At 39.0% G+C, this 14,982-nt stretch overlaps 1 protein-coding gene across 4 annotated transcripts in view; it reads left to right on the top strand.

The window, feature by feature from the left end:
• LOC122529521 (cadherin-89D) overlaps nucleotides 1-14,982 on the top strand; it is a 73,460-nt gene that overhangs the window by 48,406 nt on the left and 10,072 nt on the right. For all 4 annotated transcript variants that reach the window (XM_043655728.1, XM_043655726.1, XM_043655730.1 and 1 more), the window contains exons 7-14: nucleotides 164-292; nucleotides 4,283-5,228; nucleotides 5,366-5,524; nucleotides 6,617-6,794; nucleotides 8,336-8,597; nucleotides 11,131-11,434; nucleotides 11,895-13,275; nucleotides 13,816-14,155. In XM_043655728.1, coding sequence (XP_043511663.1) covers nucleotides 164-292; nucleotides 4,283-5,228; nucleotides 5,366-5,524; nucleotides 6,617-6,794; nucleotides 8,336-8,597; nucleotides 11,131-11,434; nucleotides 11,895-13,275; nucleotides 13,816-14,155 — 3,699 coding nt within the window. The remainder of the gene's footprint in view (nucleotides 1-163; nucleotides 293-4,282; nucleotides 5,229-5,365; nucleotides 5,525-6,616; nucleotides 6,795-8,335; nucleotides 8,598-11,130; nucleotides 11,435-11,894; nucleotides 13,276-13,815; nucleotides 14,156-14,982) is intronic.

The raw sequence follows: 14,982 nt of genomic DNA on the forward strand, positions 1-14,982 counted from the left end.
ATCTCACACGCGACATGAATATATCCCGTTCGTGGAAAAGCGCGCAAGTGTATGTATGTATACTTACTTGAGCGTGAGAGTGAAAGTTGCTCGACGTAGCTAGTTGGCATAATTATCGGCCGAGAGTGTCTCATTGTTGGCTCGTCTGTTCCGCGTGTTTCAGGATCGCGGCGTACCAGCCAGGAGTACGAATACGACTGTCGTGATCACGGTGCTGGACAACGATGATTTGGATCCCAAGTTCACCAGAGACGTGTACAAAGCGAAGATTTACGAGTTCTACCCGATGCCGGTGAGCATTTTATGGATTTATTGTTATTGGAGGGGCGATATAAATGGTTTCTCCTTTGTCCAAATATGAGATAATAGCGAGAAATGATATATAAGATAGTCCTTTCTTTGTCGACATCGTATTTCATTTTATTCTTCTCCATTCCTATCAAAGTAAAATGTGTAATTCAATAAAGATAAATAAAAATGTAAATAATATATAAAATAATAAATATATATATATATATATATATATTGATTTATGTATTTTTTATTATTTTATATATTATTTACATTTTTATTGATTTATATATTTTACTATATATGTATATATCAAATTATATGTACGATCTGTTATATTTAAATTATGAATATATTTTTTAGCATTTAGACTTAGGCAATTCGTGCTGATCGTTTAGTCTCTAATATTATTTTTAATAAAATAAATAAATGAAATAACAAATAAATGAATGAATAAATAAATATATGAATAAATAAATGAATAAAATAAATAAATGAAGTATTATTATATTTAAATAAAATAAATAGATAAAGTATGCGATAAAATAAATTCATCTGTAAATTTCGTCGACAAATAGCAGTAGCAGTTAAAATATCGTATGTGTATGTATTTCTTTAAATATAACGGGCGTTAATAGGCATTGAAGTAGAGTTTTGATGGTAGTCCCTTAGAATATAATAATAAATTTTATTCAGTTCGTCGAAATATCAAAGAAACGTGTGTGTCGAAGTTAGGAATCAACAGAATCAATAACAGGAAAATGTTACAGTACGATAACACTCGATCACACACGTCGCGATCAATCATCGACGCTTTCAGGCGATTGAAATTCGTTATTTACTCCGGTGTGATTTCCATTTCTGCTCAAACCTGCTCAAACCAAAGAGGGATATTAAGGGCATTCATTTCAATTCGAACAATGAACGAAGAGGGCAATAAAATTTTAGAACAGATGACTGGGAAGTTTCATATGACTTGCGCAAAGTAAATGTGTTCTTTTTTTAGCAAGTGAACTGTATTACAGTTTCATTTTTTGAGCGTTGTGCATTGTATCATGCATAATATATAAATAACGTACAAAGTATAATAATATAACCAATATAATTTATTTATAATAAATAAATAACGCATAATATAATAAACAAAGTTTAATATATTATATATGTAGTATTTAAGATAGAAAAGTGAAAACATAGGAATCAAATTGTTAAACTAAAATTAATCAGCCAATCACAACAATAGATTACATCATTCATCAATGAAAATTTCATGGAATTGGCTCTACTTTTCTCTACTAACGAACAGAAAATAATATGGTTTGAACGATCGAAGCATGTGGTAGTTATATAACTTTAAATTACTACTTTGTGGTTGCATCTTGAATTGTTCCTCTTTGCAAGTTAATAATAATGGAAAAACATTCTATTTCCAGAAGAATCATATTGCTGTCATCGTTGGTAATACTAGACGTGATTGAGCATACTCTGAGTGAGTGAAAGTGGCGGTTTTTTGAAATAGAGTAGGATCTAGTAGGTTAAATCATTCATATATACGGCATACTATACCATCAGTTAAATCAATCGAAATGCTTACCAATCTTAGTTTGTCGAAAGAAAGGCATAATGTTGCTTAATACTGCGATAAAAAAGTAATTTTAGTAACTGATTCACGTAAATTACTATTTAACCAGTTGTACGTCAAAATCCTTAATACTTTTTTTAGTTAGTAAATGAATTGCTTGTAATGTGAGCATTATTTGTAGTATAATATAAATTTTTATTTATAGAGGTTTGTAAAATATTTATAGTAAAATATAAAGCTATCATCGATAGACTTAGACATTTTGTAACTGACTAGAAACGTTCTGGCAAACTATGCGTATAAATTATTCTACTTAAAATACTTTAGAAATGTGTAGGTAATTATATGTCACGAAGAGAACAGAGAATACGTGTAGTATAATTATTACACTCTCAATGGTAGTTATCTCAGCTCAGTGGAATTTCCTTGTCGTCTAAAGGATTAATTATTCTCCTTTACTTAAAGAATCTAACGTCTAATTTTTTTTTTTCACATAATATCCAAGCAACTTATCCAACATATCGCGAAATCGTAAATTCGCGAAAGCATTGAAAAAAAAAGTGTGCCTACGATCAGTTGATTGCGTCGGAATGACATAATTGTACGGAACAGCGTGTAATTTCGCGGTGTAACTCTACAAAACGAGTCATAATTAAGCACAGACGGAGATTATTCGGTTACGTAACCGCAAGACAGTATTCTTGTATATTTATACTGGCATTTATAAAAATTTGAACGGTTTTATTTTTTTCTTTTTTTTTTTTTTACCCTAGTATTACAGATTGAAGATTAAAGATTAAAGATTAATGGCTTGTACAGATTAAAGATTGAAAGCAAGATTTTATTAAATGCTCTACTTTGGATAAATAATCCACTTGTATTCTTTTCCAATCCGGCAACTTTCTCACAAACGTATGAACTTATTACTATAGCTATTTCTTCATTAAATGGTTATCGACAGATTGCGAATATTTATCCAAATCCATTTTTGAGAATATATTAAATTAAAAAGATGGAAACTCTATAGAAAATTGTTTCACGCGCCAGTCACAAATACAGTCATAAAAAGCACACTGGATATTTTCTGTATTTTTCCACATCTCGTGCATTCTATGTAATTTTCGAACTCCAAAGTCCCTTATAAATGCGCAACAATCCGCTTGAACAAACGAATCGCGAATCCGTCTCTGGCCAAATATCGAAAGCAAACTCGAAAAACTTAATAAAAATCGAAACTCGATAAAAACGGCCGTATTGTGGAAACGCAAACTCGTCCGAGCTGATATCGTTTTAACCACGGACGCCTACGTCCGAGCCTCCCACGCGAAATTCACGAACTACGAGAATCTGTGAAGGAAATGAAAGCTGTTATTTCGCAATTCACGTAATGAAACACGCGGTGGACTTGCAGAAAGTCAATTAATTCGCCAGGGAATTCGTACGGGCTGAGAATTCATTCGGGAAATCTTCTTTTGGAAATATCGTTGGCTATCAGCGTGGCGGGTATTTAGCGGCGCGCTGTTCGTCGCGACGAATGGTCCCGTTTGTCGTTTGTGTTACACGCAACGCTCGTAATCTAGGCTGTGCCACATTGCCGGGGAATGTCAGAGGTTAATACTTTCCTGAGCGAGGAACCTTGAGGTATAAATTTCGTTCCGAAAGGAAACACGATCGTGCGGCAATGCACACCGCGATATTTATCGCGACTCGTTCGACTTTCGAGCGATGCAACGTCGTTGCTGCCGCCGCCGACGATTTATTCCGCCGTGGATTTCGAACTCTCGAGATCAACACTCTCGAAAGTGCGTCTTCGTGTTCGATCGGTAAATTAACTTTCCTCCTCGATTTATGCGTGCGTTACACGCGTTATCAATGCGTTTAGAGTTACTTAGTTGGTCAAGCTCGCCCATTTCACGACGAGGCTTCTTGAGAAATTCTAGGAACAATTTTATTCACTTGCAACTGGTTATGAGTTAATTACGAGGTGAAGAAGCTTGCAAGTAACTGCTTTTACTTCTGACGGTTTCTAATTTTTAGGAAGCTGAAGTTACAAACAAGTCGTTCGTAATTTTCTCTCTTTTTCTCGCGAAACGATGATTGCACGAATGAAAATGTACTATCTAAAGATAGAAGTAAATATCGTGTTTCTAATACCGCGAATACCATTTGTAGCAGAAATGGATACAAAGTATATATAAGATATTATATATCTGCAGTTAAATGACGAAGAAATGAATAATATAAAAAAATAAAATTAGCATATTGCCTAGTAAAACTCTTAAAGTCTGGTATTTGGTAAACAAAATTAATCAAATTTAATAAATAATATCTATTTAATAAATTAAATGACAGATCAAATAAATTCAAAAGAAAGTGTTTAATTCACGGACGTAATACGAATTTTCCTAGGAACATCCGATCTTCACTCAAATCAACTTCTCCGCCCCGATTCAAGCAACGGACTGCGACAGGGACATAAATATATCCGTGCGTTACGACATAATATCTGGCAACGAGCGCGGTTTCTTTCATCTGGACCCAAAGAACGGCACCTTGTTCCTCAAACGTCCGATCGATCTGGACGCCGAGCGAAACCTACCGTCCAACACGTTCACTCTGCAGGTCCACGCTTCTCAAGTGGACAATCCTCTGAAGACAGCAGCCGCTCGCGTCGAGGTCGAGGTCCTCGATCTGAACGACAATCTTCCGGAGTTCGAGGTCGACCTGTACAACATCAGCATCGTGGAGAATCTGCCGAACGGGTTCAGCGTGCTGCAGGTGATCGCTCGCGACAAGGACCAAGCGGAGAACGGCCAATTCGACTACGAGCTTCGTGATCCGTCCGGCGCGTTCTCGGTCGACGGTAAATCCGGTTGGTTAACGGTGAAGGATCAGTCGGTCCTCGATCGGGAGAAGCGCGATCACCTGCGAATGAAAGTGTTGGCGATCGAGAGACGGCCGAGCGTTGTTCTACGGAACGATTCTTTCGTCGACGTCGAGGTGACGTTGCTCGACGCGAACGATAACAATCCGATATTCGTGCCTGGGAATCTGTACGAGTTGGTCGCGAGGACAGACTATAAAGTGGACACGGTGCTCGGCCAGGTGCACGCGGTTGACGACGATCTCGGGCCCAACGGCATGGTGAGATACAGGCTGCAAAAACCAGGCAACTCGACGAGCCGCACGCCTCCGTTTATGGTGGACGAGATCACCGGCATGATCACGGTCGCCGAGAGCCCGATTCTCGAGGGACGACACGCGATCTTCGTCGAGGCGGCGGATCAACCGGCGAACCCGAGCGAGAGGAGATTCTCCTTAGCTGTGGTCACTGTCGACGTCATCAGATCAAACGGTCAGCTTTCTTTTATTATTTTCTACGCGCACTTTGAACAGAATGCTTGACGGTCGCTCGACGTTTTCAAACGCGAGTTGTCGAAAAATATATATATATATATACGAATCCTTTTACGCATTTCCTGTTGTTCGTAGGGCCAGAATCTCTCGAGCCGGATTTCATTGGTGCCCCTTACGAGTTTTGGGTCGGTGCCAATGTGCCAGTCGGCACTAGCGTCGGCCAGATACGCTTGAACGACGCCGTAAAGACCAACGACCTGATCTACGATCTTCTGCACAGTTACGAGGAAGGTGGTACGTATCTTCATAGGAAATCATTAATTAACTCTTTACCTTACCATCTTTTTCCCCATCAGTCTCAGTCTCGGTCAGAACATTAGCTGGCATCATTTGTATTTATTGATCTTCAGTTTGGAGAATTAAAATCGATGATTGAAATTCATATTCCATAGGACTACAATTTACTTTCTTTTTTTTTTTCAAATTGAGCTTGTTACTACGAACGTAAATCGATGTTATAACGAGTGCATTATTCGCTGGTCCTTTTGGTACATATTATATTCGTACAAATATATTTATTATAATATTTTTTTTTTTAAATACGTATTAACGTTTAAAAGTATCTGGATAACAGTTAAAAGTAAATCATGAAATTGTTGACGAAAGGAGAAAACTACAGTGACTTTATCATAGCAACTATGCATTATATTGGATGGTCCAACAATTTAATTATCAACGTAGCAATGTTGTAAATATTCATTACAACTGATTTAAGTTCAAGTTCAATGAATATTCTCAACTACTATTTTATGATTCACTCTATACATATTAATCGTTCTTTAAATGACTATACAACGTCACTATATACGTAGCAACTGCATCTCAAAACACCATTTACATCGAACACTTTTTCAATTCATACTCGGGGGGGAAGAAAACTTTCCTGGATACGGTCTCGCCAACAGAAACGATTAAACGTTAATAAAAAAAAAAAAAAAAGAAAAATGCCGATACATCGATTCCACCGAAAACACATTACCAACCACTTAACCACCGTCCCGTTCCCATTAATTCTCCGCTGTTTCATTCGACATCAACCGGCACTCAATATCCCACCTCGAATCGATACTCTGCCAAATTTTTCCAATATCCCCCCGAAGCATTTTGCAAACTTTCTTTCACGGTGTACCTAGAAGCGATATGAAATACGCGTTAGGAAGAGTTAAAGCCCATAACGTTTTAATCTCGCGGATCCGTCCCATGACGATCCAATAAGCTTCGCCTAACACGAAGGCGGTAGACTTGTAGCAGCTCTAACAGCAGAGGACTGTTCCTCTGAATTTAATACGTGACACGTGTGCTGCATACGTTCGTGGATAATTTCAGTGCCGTTCGCCGTTGAGGAGCGTTCGGGGACGATCACGGTGGTGGAGGAGATCGAACGGTTCGATAGATCGACCTACGACTTCGAGGCGGTCGTCACAGACGAAAGAGATCTGATGTTGATCACAAACGTGTCCGTCCACGTGGTCGATCCTAACGACGAGCGAGGCATCTTCACGAGGTAAGTAGAATTCTCCTGAATATGCGCGGACAACGTTTTAACGAACCGTGAGAGTGACACGTAGTTTCGAGCTTAGTCTCTTGTTTCTACGTAACGAGGAGAAACGGAGATCTGCGGGGTTGATAGTGGGTGTACAGCCGGTCGCAGAAGTTTATACAGGGTGTTTCCTTTATCTCGAAAATAGGTAACGATTGCAAGGTATTGAGACTTGTTAAGAAAATGTTTCTGCAAAGGTTGTTTGATATAAAGCACATGGTATGTTTAAATTATTATCACAAATTATTCAATTATTAAACTATTTATAATTATAAATTATAAATATATTATAATTATCTTTATAAACATATAAATATTAAAAATATAAAATATAAATATATTATGTTATCTTTATCTTATTTATCCTATAAATTATAAATATATTATATTATCTTTTTTTTGAATAGTGAAGGTTCAGTAATTTCCAGGTCAACTTTAGTTTTGGAATCAACTTTGGTTAAGTTTGATTTTTCAACAATCTTAAACTAGTCGAAATGACCAATTGATAGTTTTTGTTAGAAATTTTGATAGCTGTAAAATGTGTATTTTTAGAAATTTTTGTAATGATTTTTCGTAAAATATATGCACAAATAGAAGCTCGTGTATACTGTATTGCATTACAAAGTTTTTCTGTTTTTACGTTTGCGTCTCTGATCGAAATTTAAATGCTTTAGTCGTCGGTAATTCTAGCGTTAAATATTCAAAACTTTTGCGACTGATTGTACATACAAAGTTGAATTCATTATACGTGACTTATTCGCAGACAGATTTGTAGAATTGAGGAATCAGTATGATTAGGTTATTATAAAGTGCCGCCAGTGAATATTTTCAGTAGTAAATGTAAAACGTGTTTCTGTTAATTTTATCATTTATAATTCGGACGCTGTGGACTTTCAGTGTTTACAGATTTAATGGAAAAATTAGATTTATTTATCCTTCAGCCACTTTTAGTCGATCTTACTCTCAGAACTCTATCTTGCGATAATTCTGTAATTTAAATTAAATTTAAAACCTATATATGAAAATGAAGAGGTCTCAAGCTTTAAAATGAGCTCAAGTTTAGGTGTACAATCTTCTGGCAAAGTTTCAATATTTAAACAAACATTAATGGGATTCACTGTACATGAGAGAATAGAACAAGAAAAATTTCAAATTTCAAAACGAATAATTTCACCATTTTGTATCATCTCCCTTTGCAAGAATTTCGAAACGGACGGCTAAATCATCAACATCGTCTCGAGTATAATCTAAATTTTTCATCTCTTGATTATTTATAAAAAAAAAAGTAATGTCGAACCTCTGTTTATATTACGTCATTCTAAATTTTTAACGCGCAGCGTTAAAAATTCGCCAGCGAATTGCCAGACAAAACTGACAGACAAAACCGGACACGGACGCTTTCGTTCGATTTTATTCGTTTCACTTTCCAGCTTGAAAGGTCAAAAGTCGTCGGCTCCGCGGAATTTCTGTTTACTTGTCGAAAAGTCACTGGCCGTTGATTGCAGGGGAACGACCACCGCCCCTCTGGTGTTCCACGCGAAGGAGAACGTGGCTGGCGCGTACATCGGGCAAGTACTCCCCCAGAATGGAACTGGCGCGACCGCTGCCGGCACTCGGTTCTTTATCGTCAATCAACAGGATGTGCCCGACATCTCGATCACGGAGGACGGCGCCTTGTATGCGCCCAAGGGTCTCGATCGCGAGGCTAGGCAGAATTACAGCATCACTGTGATTGCGGAGAGTCCGCGCGGCGTCGGTGTCTTTCAAGTAAGCGTCCTCTAATTAACTCTTTGGGGTTAGGTGGGTTTAAAATTGCCCTACGTTTTTTCTTTTGACAGTTAATGCACGGTAGGATATTTTTTAATCCACCTAAAGATGTGTTTCAATGAATTTCATTCGAAACGTTAGTCCCATGGTGGGATTATTTATACCCCACTCTGTAATAAAGAATTTATTTAAGTATTACTTTTTTTCATTTTAAGAAATGTTTTGTGTTTAATAATTGAAATAAACGTTTTTTATCCCTTTTCTTTTATGTTAAAGGAGATTCTGTGCAGGTAGAGTTTTTTTTTAAATTGACCAACTAGACCGACCAAAATGGTCAAAACGGCCAATTGAGATTTACATAATAGGGGTATTTGAGATTTATATAATAAGGGGCCCATATGTAATGTCGTTTCTTTTCAAATTTAATAAAGTAAGAACCATCTAGTGACAATAGTTTGAAAAAGATAATTTAAATAAAATAGAATTTTGTACAGTATCAAGAACCGACATTATTTGTGGGGTACCCTTGATATTTGTAACAGTGTGTTTTCAGAGACTCGGATGGTTTTTAGTAAAATATATAAACAGAAGCTTGTGCTCTTCATTTCGTAAATTTTGTCTTGCTTCTTTCATTTTCATTTCGCTGCTACAAATTTTGTACTTTGTTTTATACATCTAGTTGGTAAATCTCAACTTCTTCATTAGGCTACGTCTGGATATTCAGAGTTATGTTTAGTATACGTTCAAACTCTGTCAATGTGTTTTCGATTGCAGAAGGCTCTGCCTCGCCGTCAATCTCTTTAACAACACGATTTCATCGACACTAAATTTCACTGACAATATTTGTCCACCGACACGTTCAGATCATTGTCAATCATTGATGACTGTCGATGATCCTAACGTGTAGGTGAATGAAATATTATCGGCGAAATTTGGCGTCGATGAAATCGTGTCGTCAAAGTAATTGTCGGTGAAGTAAAGGTAACTCGTGTGTTCTACAGGTGAAAATAAGACTAAAACATCGCGTGAAAAGAAGATCACAAAATATATCTTTGTCATGACTTTTTAATGAAACATTTATTGAGTTCATACTCAATTAATTAAATTATTTTAAATTATTTTTAGTTATAGAACATATACATAGCAGAGTTTGAACACTGAACTTCTATAATTGTATCTCTCTCTTTTTTCTTTTATAATACTTTATTGAGAAAAAGTGTGGAATGTACAGGATAATACACGAGAGAATCTATCTACACATTAATACAAGTAAAAAATATAATACAAACGTACAAGTGTTGGATAAAATATTGAAAACAAGTTTATAAAATAGTCTGCAGGTTTATGCATTTATAGGAAATTGGGTTAATGATACGCAATGATATATTTAATAATAATAAATACTTAACAATACGCAAAAATATATAAACATCCAAAGCGAAGTATCTATTGTAATATGTAGTCTTAGTTGTGTGTTAATTAAAATTCAAAAGTGCATAAAATTCACAGTCTACATCAACATGTTTGATTTGGCACTCACTTTGATTTCGTCTAAATCTATAGCTCGAAATCGAAAACGTTCTACAGAAAGATTCAAGGGGTATCTTTTGCTAATTAATTATTAACAGTGCCAATTAACTAATCATTTTCTTCACTTTGGCGAAAGGCGACATCCAAACCGCGGTCCATTAAAAATCCGACGTAGCCCATTGGTTGAGAAAACGCTGGCCCACATCTTATGAGCGTATTGTGCAGTTGAGATTGGTACAGAGAAGTGTAGTTCTATAGATTGCGGTCTAGCGTGAAATTGAAGTTGAACAGGTACTCTGGCCAGCAATATAGCCGCCGGATCTTAACATTAGCGAACCAACTGTGGTCTATTATGGAAAAATAGCGAGGGCCGTAAAGAACGGTACAATCCATCCCATTACATGATTCAAGGTTTACACGATTTCATTCTCATGAGAATTCAAGCTACATTAAATGCCAATAACAGTTCTTCGCGATATTAACAACAAATTTTCTTAATGGTGTTTCCGATCTGTTTCGTCCGATCCTTGCATGCCCTATGCCATGCATGCTAACATTCAGTTCTCGAATTATGGATGGTTAAAGAAAATGTTCGAAGTGCCTCGAAACACTGCCATTGCACGCTGCAGCGTTGAATTCCGTACTCGTTCGGAAATACCAGGTATTCCTCGAATACTTCCTCAAATCCATTTCGTATCCTTCCTCGCAGATCGTGCGTGCTGCCCACTTGCGTTGAGTGCACATAGTTTTTAAATGGTATTAAAAGTCCAATGGTTTAAATGTTTTTTCAACTCGTATCAACAGCAGGAGCTTGGAATATTTTCTTCAATCACAATCTTCACAATATATTGTTAATTCGTACAATTAGTTTCTTTAAACTAAGCATCTTTTATTACTCAATTCATTATTCAAATTAATTCTTTTCGTAAGAAATAGAATGAAGAGTACTTTCTGAAGAAATTCGTTTTTACGGGGATCTATGAAATATTGAATTTCATTTCAGGTCAGCGTGATCGTTTTGGACGAGAACGATCATGCACCAGAATTCACGATGCCATTGTACGAGGGTCGAATCCTAGAGAACAGCCCGAACGGAACGAAAGTGAACTTATCGATTCCCATTGCGGCTATTGACAAAGACGAAGGCATCAATCAGAATTTTGTCTTCAGTCTTTACGGCGAGGGCAGCGAACTGTTCAAAATCCATCCAACTACCGGTTTAGTGTACTTCGAAGGAATCGATGACCGAACACTGGACAGAGAAGCGAAAGCAAACTATAGTTTCACGATCGTAGCTAAAGACACTGGTAAGTTTTTCCTTTTCTACTATATGCCAACTTATTATTGTTAGAATAGCTCAGAGAGATACAAACGAAAGTTCTAAACATACTTCTGATGTAGGAGTTAGTTCAATTTGTGTCTGTGAAACGAGGTGTTGAAATAGCAAGTGCGTTAATATTAAAAATTGAAAACAAAGGCGTAACACAATGTAAATCAGCTATTGAATTAGAGATACTTTTAATTTTCAAAATTCTATATGTTTGTGATACACTTGAAGGTATAATTATTAATTAAAGTTTAATTAAAGGTTAAAAATTGATTGTTAAAATACACGATACACATACACGTAAATAAAAAAATAAATAAATAAATACTCCCAATTAGTAGTAATAAAATAAACTAATAAAATCAAATTTTCCATAAATCCGCGGTCTAATCACCACAATAACACTCTCATCCTTCTTTTCGTTCGTCTGTTGTTCGCAGGCGGCCTGACATCGGAATCTCAGCTGACGATAATGGTAACCGACGTGAACGACAATCCGCCGAGTTTTATCCGAATGATCGTGCTCCCGGACCAGGGTGTTCGCGTGTCGAACGAGCCCGATATCGAGGCATCGTTCGAGGGGAACGACGTGCTCGATATGAGAGAGCCAGGCGCCGGAAGTCAGCCAACGAACAGCCGCCGTTCGCCTCTTCTTCTCGTGCCGGAAAACGCGACGATCGGCGCGCCGATAATACGGCTGCTCGCGGAGGACAAGGACGAGGGAACAAACGCCGCGATAACGTACAGCCTGGGGAACGAGACAACATCCGGTGACGACGTTAAGTCGCGACGATTCGACACCGGAGCCAGCCGAAGGTACTTCCATCTGGATCCAAGGTCAGCCGAAGTGTCAGTAGCCAGAGGACTTCCAACAGAGAGGAACGTTCGCCTGCTCGTCCTGGTGAAAGACCACGGTGGACTGTCCGACAGTATCATGCTGAGGATCCACGTGGCAGACGTGAACGATCACGCGCCGATCTTTGACAAGTCCTGGTACACTTTCGACGTGCCGGAGGGCACCTACGCTGGCTACGCGTTGGGCACTGTTCGAGCGATCGACGCAGACTTCGGAGCGAACGCGAACGTCAGTTACGAGGCTGTCTCCGGCAACGAGAACCTGGAAGATCCCGCGAACGTGTCCAGGATCTTCGACGTTGCACCATACGAAGGGATAGTTCGAGTCACTGGTGTTCTGGATAGGGAGAGTTTAGCTACTCACCGTCTCGTGGTGATGGCACGCGACAACGGTTCTCCGAGACTGAGCACCACCGTGGAGGTAGAGGTGAACGTGTTGGACGTCAACGATAATCCACCCACGTTCTACAACTATCACGAAACGGAGAGGAACGAGGACGGAGACCTCGTGCCGGTGTACCACGCTTCGATCTTTGAGAACAGTCCTGTTGGAAGTCAAGTGATCAAGGTGTATGCGAACGACTCGGACTTTGCTGGAAACGGCAATGGGCTGATTCTCTTCGATCTGAGTCACCAGGGGCAGCCCGAGAAGCAGTTCTTCTCCATTGACAGTAAAGAAGGCGCGATCACGACGATCGGTTGTCTGGATTACGAGACCCGAAGGGATCATCGTTTGTTGGTCACTGCCAGCGATCTCGGATCTCCGGTTAGTTTGACATCCACCGCGGTCGTGATTGTCACCGTGTTGAACGTGGACGACAACGAGGAAGATGCTGAGAACGAGGTGCAGAAGACACCTTCGTTCAGACATCGATATTACGAGGTTGAAGTAGAGGAAAACGTTCCAGTGCCGATTTTGATCGCGCAGTTGGACCTAAACGACAGTCAACAGAGCGACTACATAAGGTACGATACGTAAAATACGAGGCTTATTAGTTTGTTACATTTTTAAGGAATTTTCCTGCACAATTTGCCAAGGCAATGATCAATTTAATCTTTTCGATGGACCCAGAGTATTTGTACACGTGTAAGAATAATGACCGATTGGCTGATGAAAGAGTGGAATATTTTATTCCTATCGTCTCTTCGCGTTTAACCCCTTACGCTGGCAACTTGTTCGCGGACCATAACGAGTGACCGAACCGTATGCAAATAATTCGTCGCTTTCTTTTTCTTTTGAACTCGTCGGTACGATGATATCATCTGGATAGAAATTATTGGGAAGTAACAAACTTATCACTTCTTTCGCCTGGGTTACATTTAAATATACTTGATAATTGAAACTGAGGAAATGTTGCAATTTTGGGACAGAGAATTCTCGCTGTGCATGGCACGTCATTCCAGCGCAAGGGATTAAACTGCTAATGAAACTAGCGAATGTATGAACGAATCGTTAGGCGAAATGTCTCGCGGTATTTGACATCAGGCTGTGAATATTTCCAACAGGTACAGCATCGTGGCGGATGAGACGAAGGCGCGAGAACACTTCTCGATCGACCCAAAGAACGGCTCGTTATACCTGATGACGGACGTGGACAGAGAGGTGAACGATCGATACGAGGCGAAGGTCAGGGTCGACAGGGTGAAGATTGGTCGCGGGATGCCCGTGATGATTTACCCGGTTGTCGGTGAAAGACTGAATGGTCTGGCGCCTAACGAGGCCAGGGTCGTTGTCAGAGTGAAGGATGTTAACGACAATGCGCCCAGATTCAAGTCAAAGGGTCGGCCCATCCTCGCCGCGATACCCACTGCTGCCCATTACGGGTATGAGGTTGTCAAAGTGGAGGTACGTTTACACGCGCCCTGTTGTGCCCTGTTGTGTGTGCACCCGCCCCTCTGTGGCCCTCCTTTTCATTCGTTTCGCTTCCACCGTTCAACACTTTTTCTCTTTGCTTTTCATACACGTTGCCAAAGCCGCGGGTTTCTTGCCCTTTAGTGCTCCACGCCGATGTTTTCTGTTCCTTCCTTCACCGCTTTTGCTCCATTCTCTCCCTTTTGTAATCATGGTAATTTTTATTTCTATCATCAGGTAGAAAAAGTCGTTGCTACTCGGTAATTAACTGTTTGCCTCTCGAAAAGCGTCGAGCTTTCTGCTTTGGTATTTACTTTGTACGGTATATATTCTTACGGATAAAGAAGCGCGTTAGCTATTTAGTATTAATTTGTGATCATTTAAGAAATTAATAACATCTTTGTTATTGCTTAATTATCATCCCAGTCGGCGTAGTCATACGCTCGATGGAGGATTGTCGATGTTTTAATACTTGCACTTGATCGAAAATTTTTGCAAGGAGTAGTACAGATTTATGAAGTCGGTTCACGAACGAGTAGATTATCGGTTCGTAAATCTGACAGCGCGTTGTAGCCATTTTGCCTGTTGTGCGTTATTTCTTTTGTCCGAGATAATTCGGATGAATCAGGCAAAGAGTTAATTTGCAAATATAATGTGTCATCGCAAGAGCGAAATTGCGGAGTTAATTCGTCAGTGGAATTGGAGAAGCGGTATTATGAAGCGAGTTATATATCTCGTTCATGGTAGCGAAAGGGTTAATTGCGGGAGCCACAAATTAATTTGTAGTCTCCTGCTCAAAAGTCTTGGGACACTTTTAATAT

This window comes from Frieseomelitta varia, unplaced genomic scaffold, assembly GCF_011392965.1.
Source record: "Frieseomelitta varia isolate USP_RPSP 00005682 unplaced genomic scaffold, Fvar_1.2 scaffold_291, whole genome shotgun sequence".
Classification (NCBI taxonomy): Eukaryota; Metazoa; Arthropoda; class Insecta; order Hymenoptera; family Apidae; genus Frieseomelitta; species Frieseomelitta varia.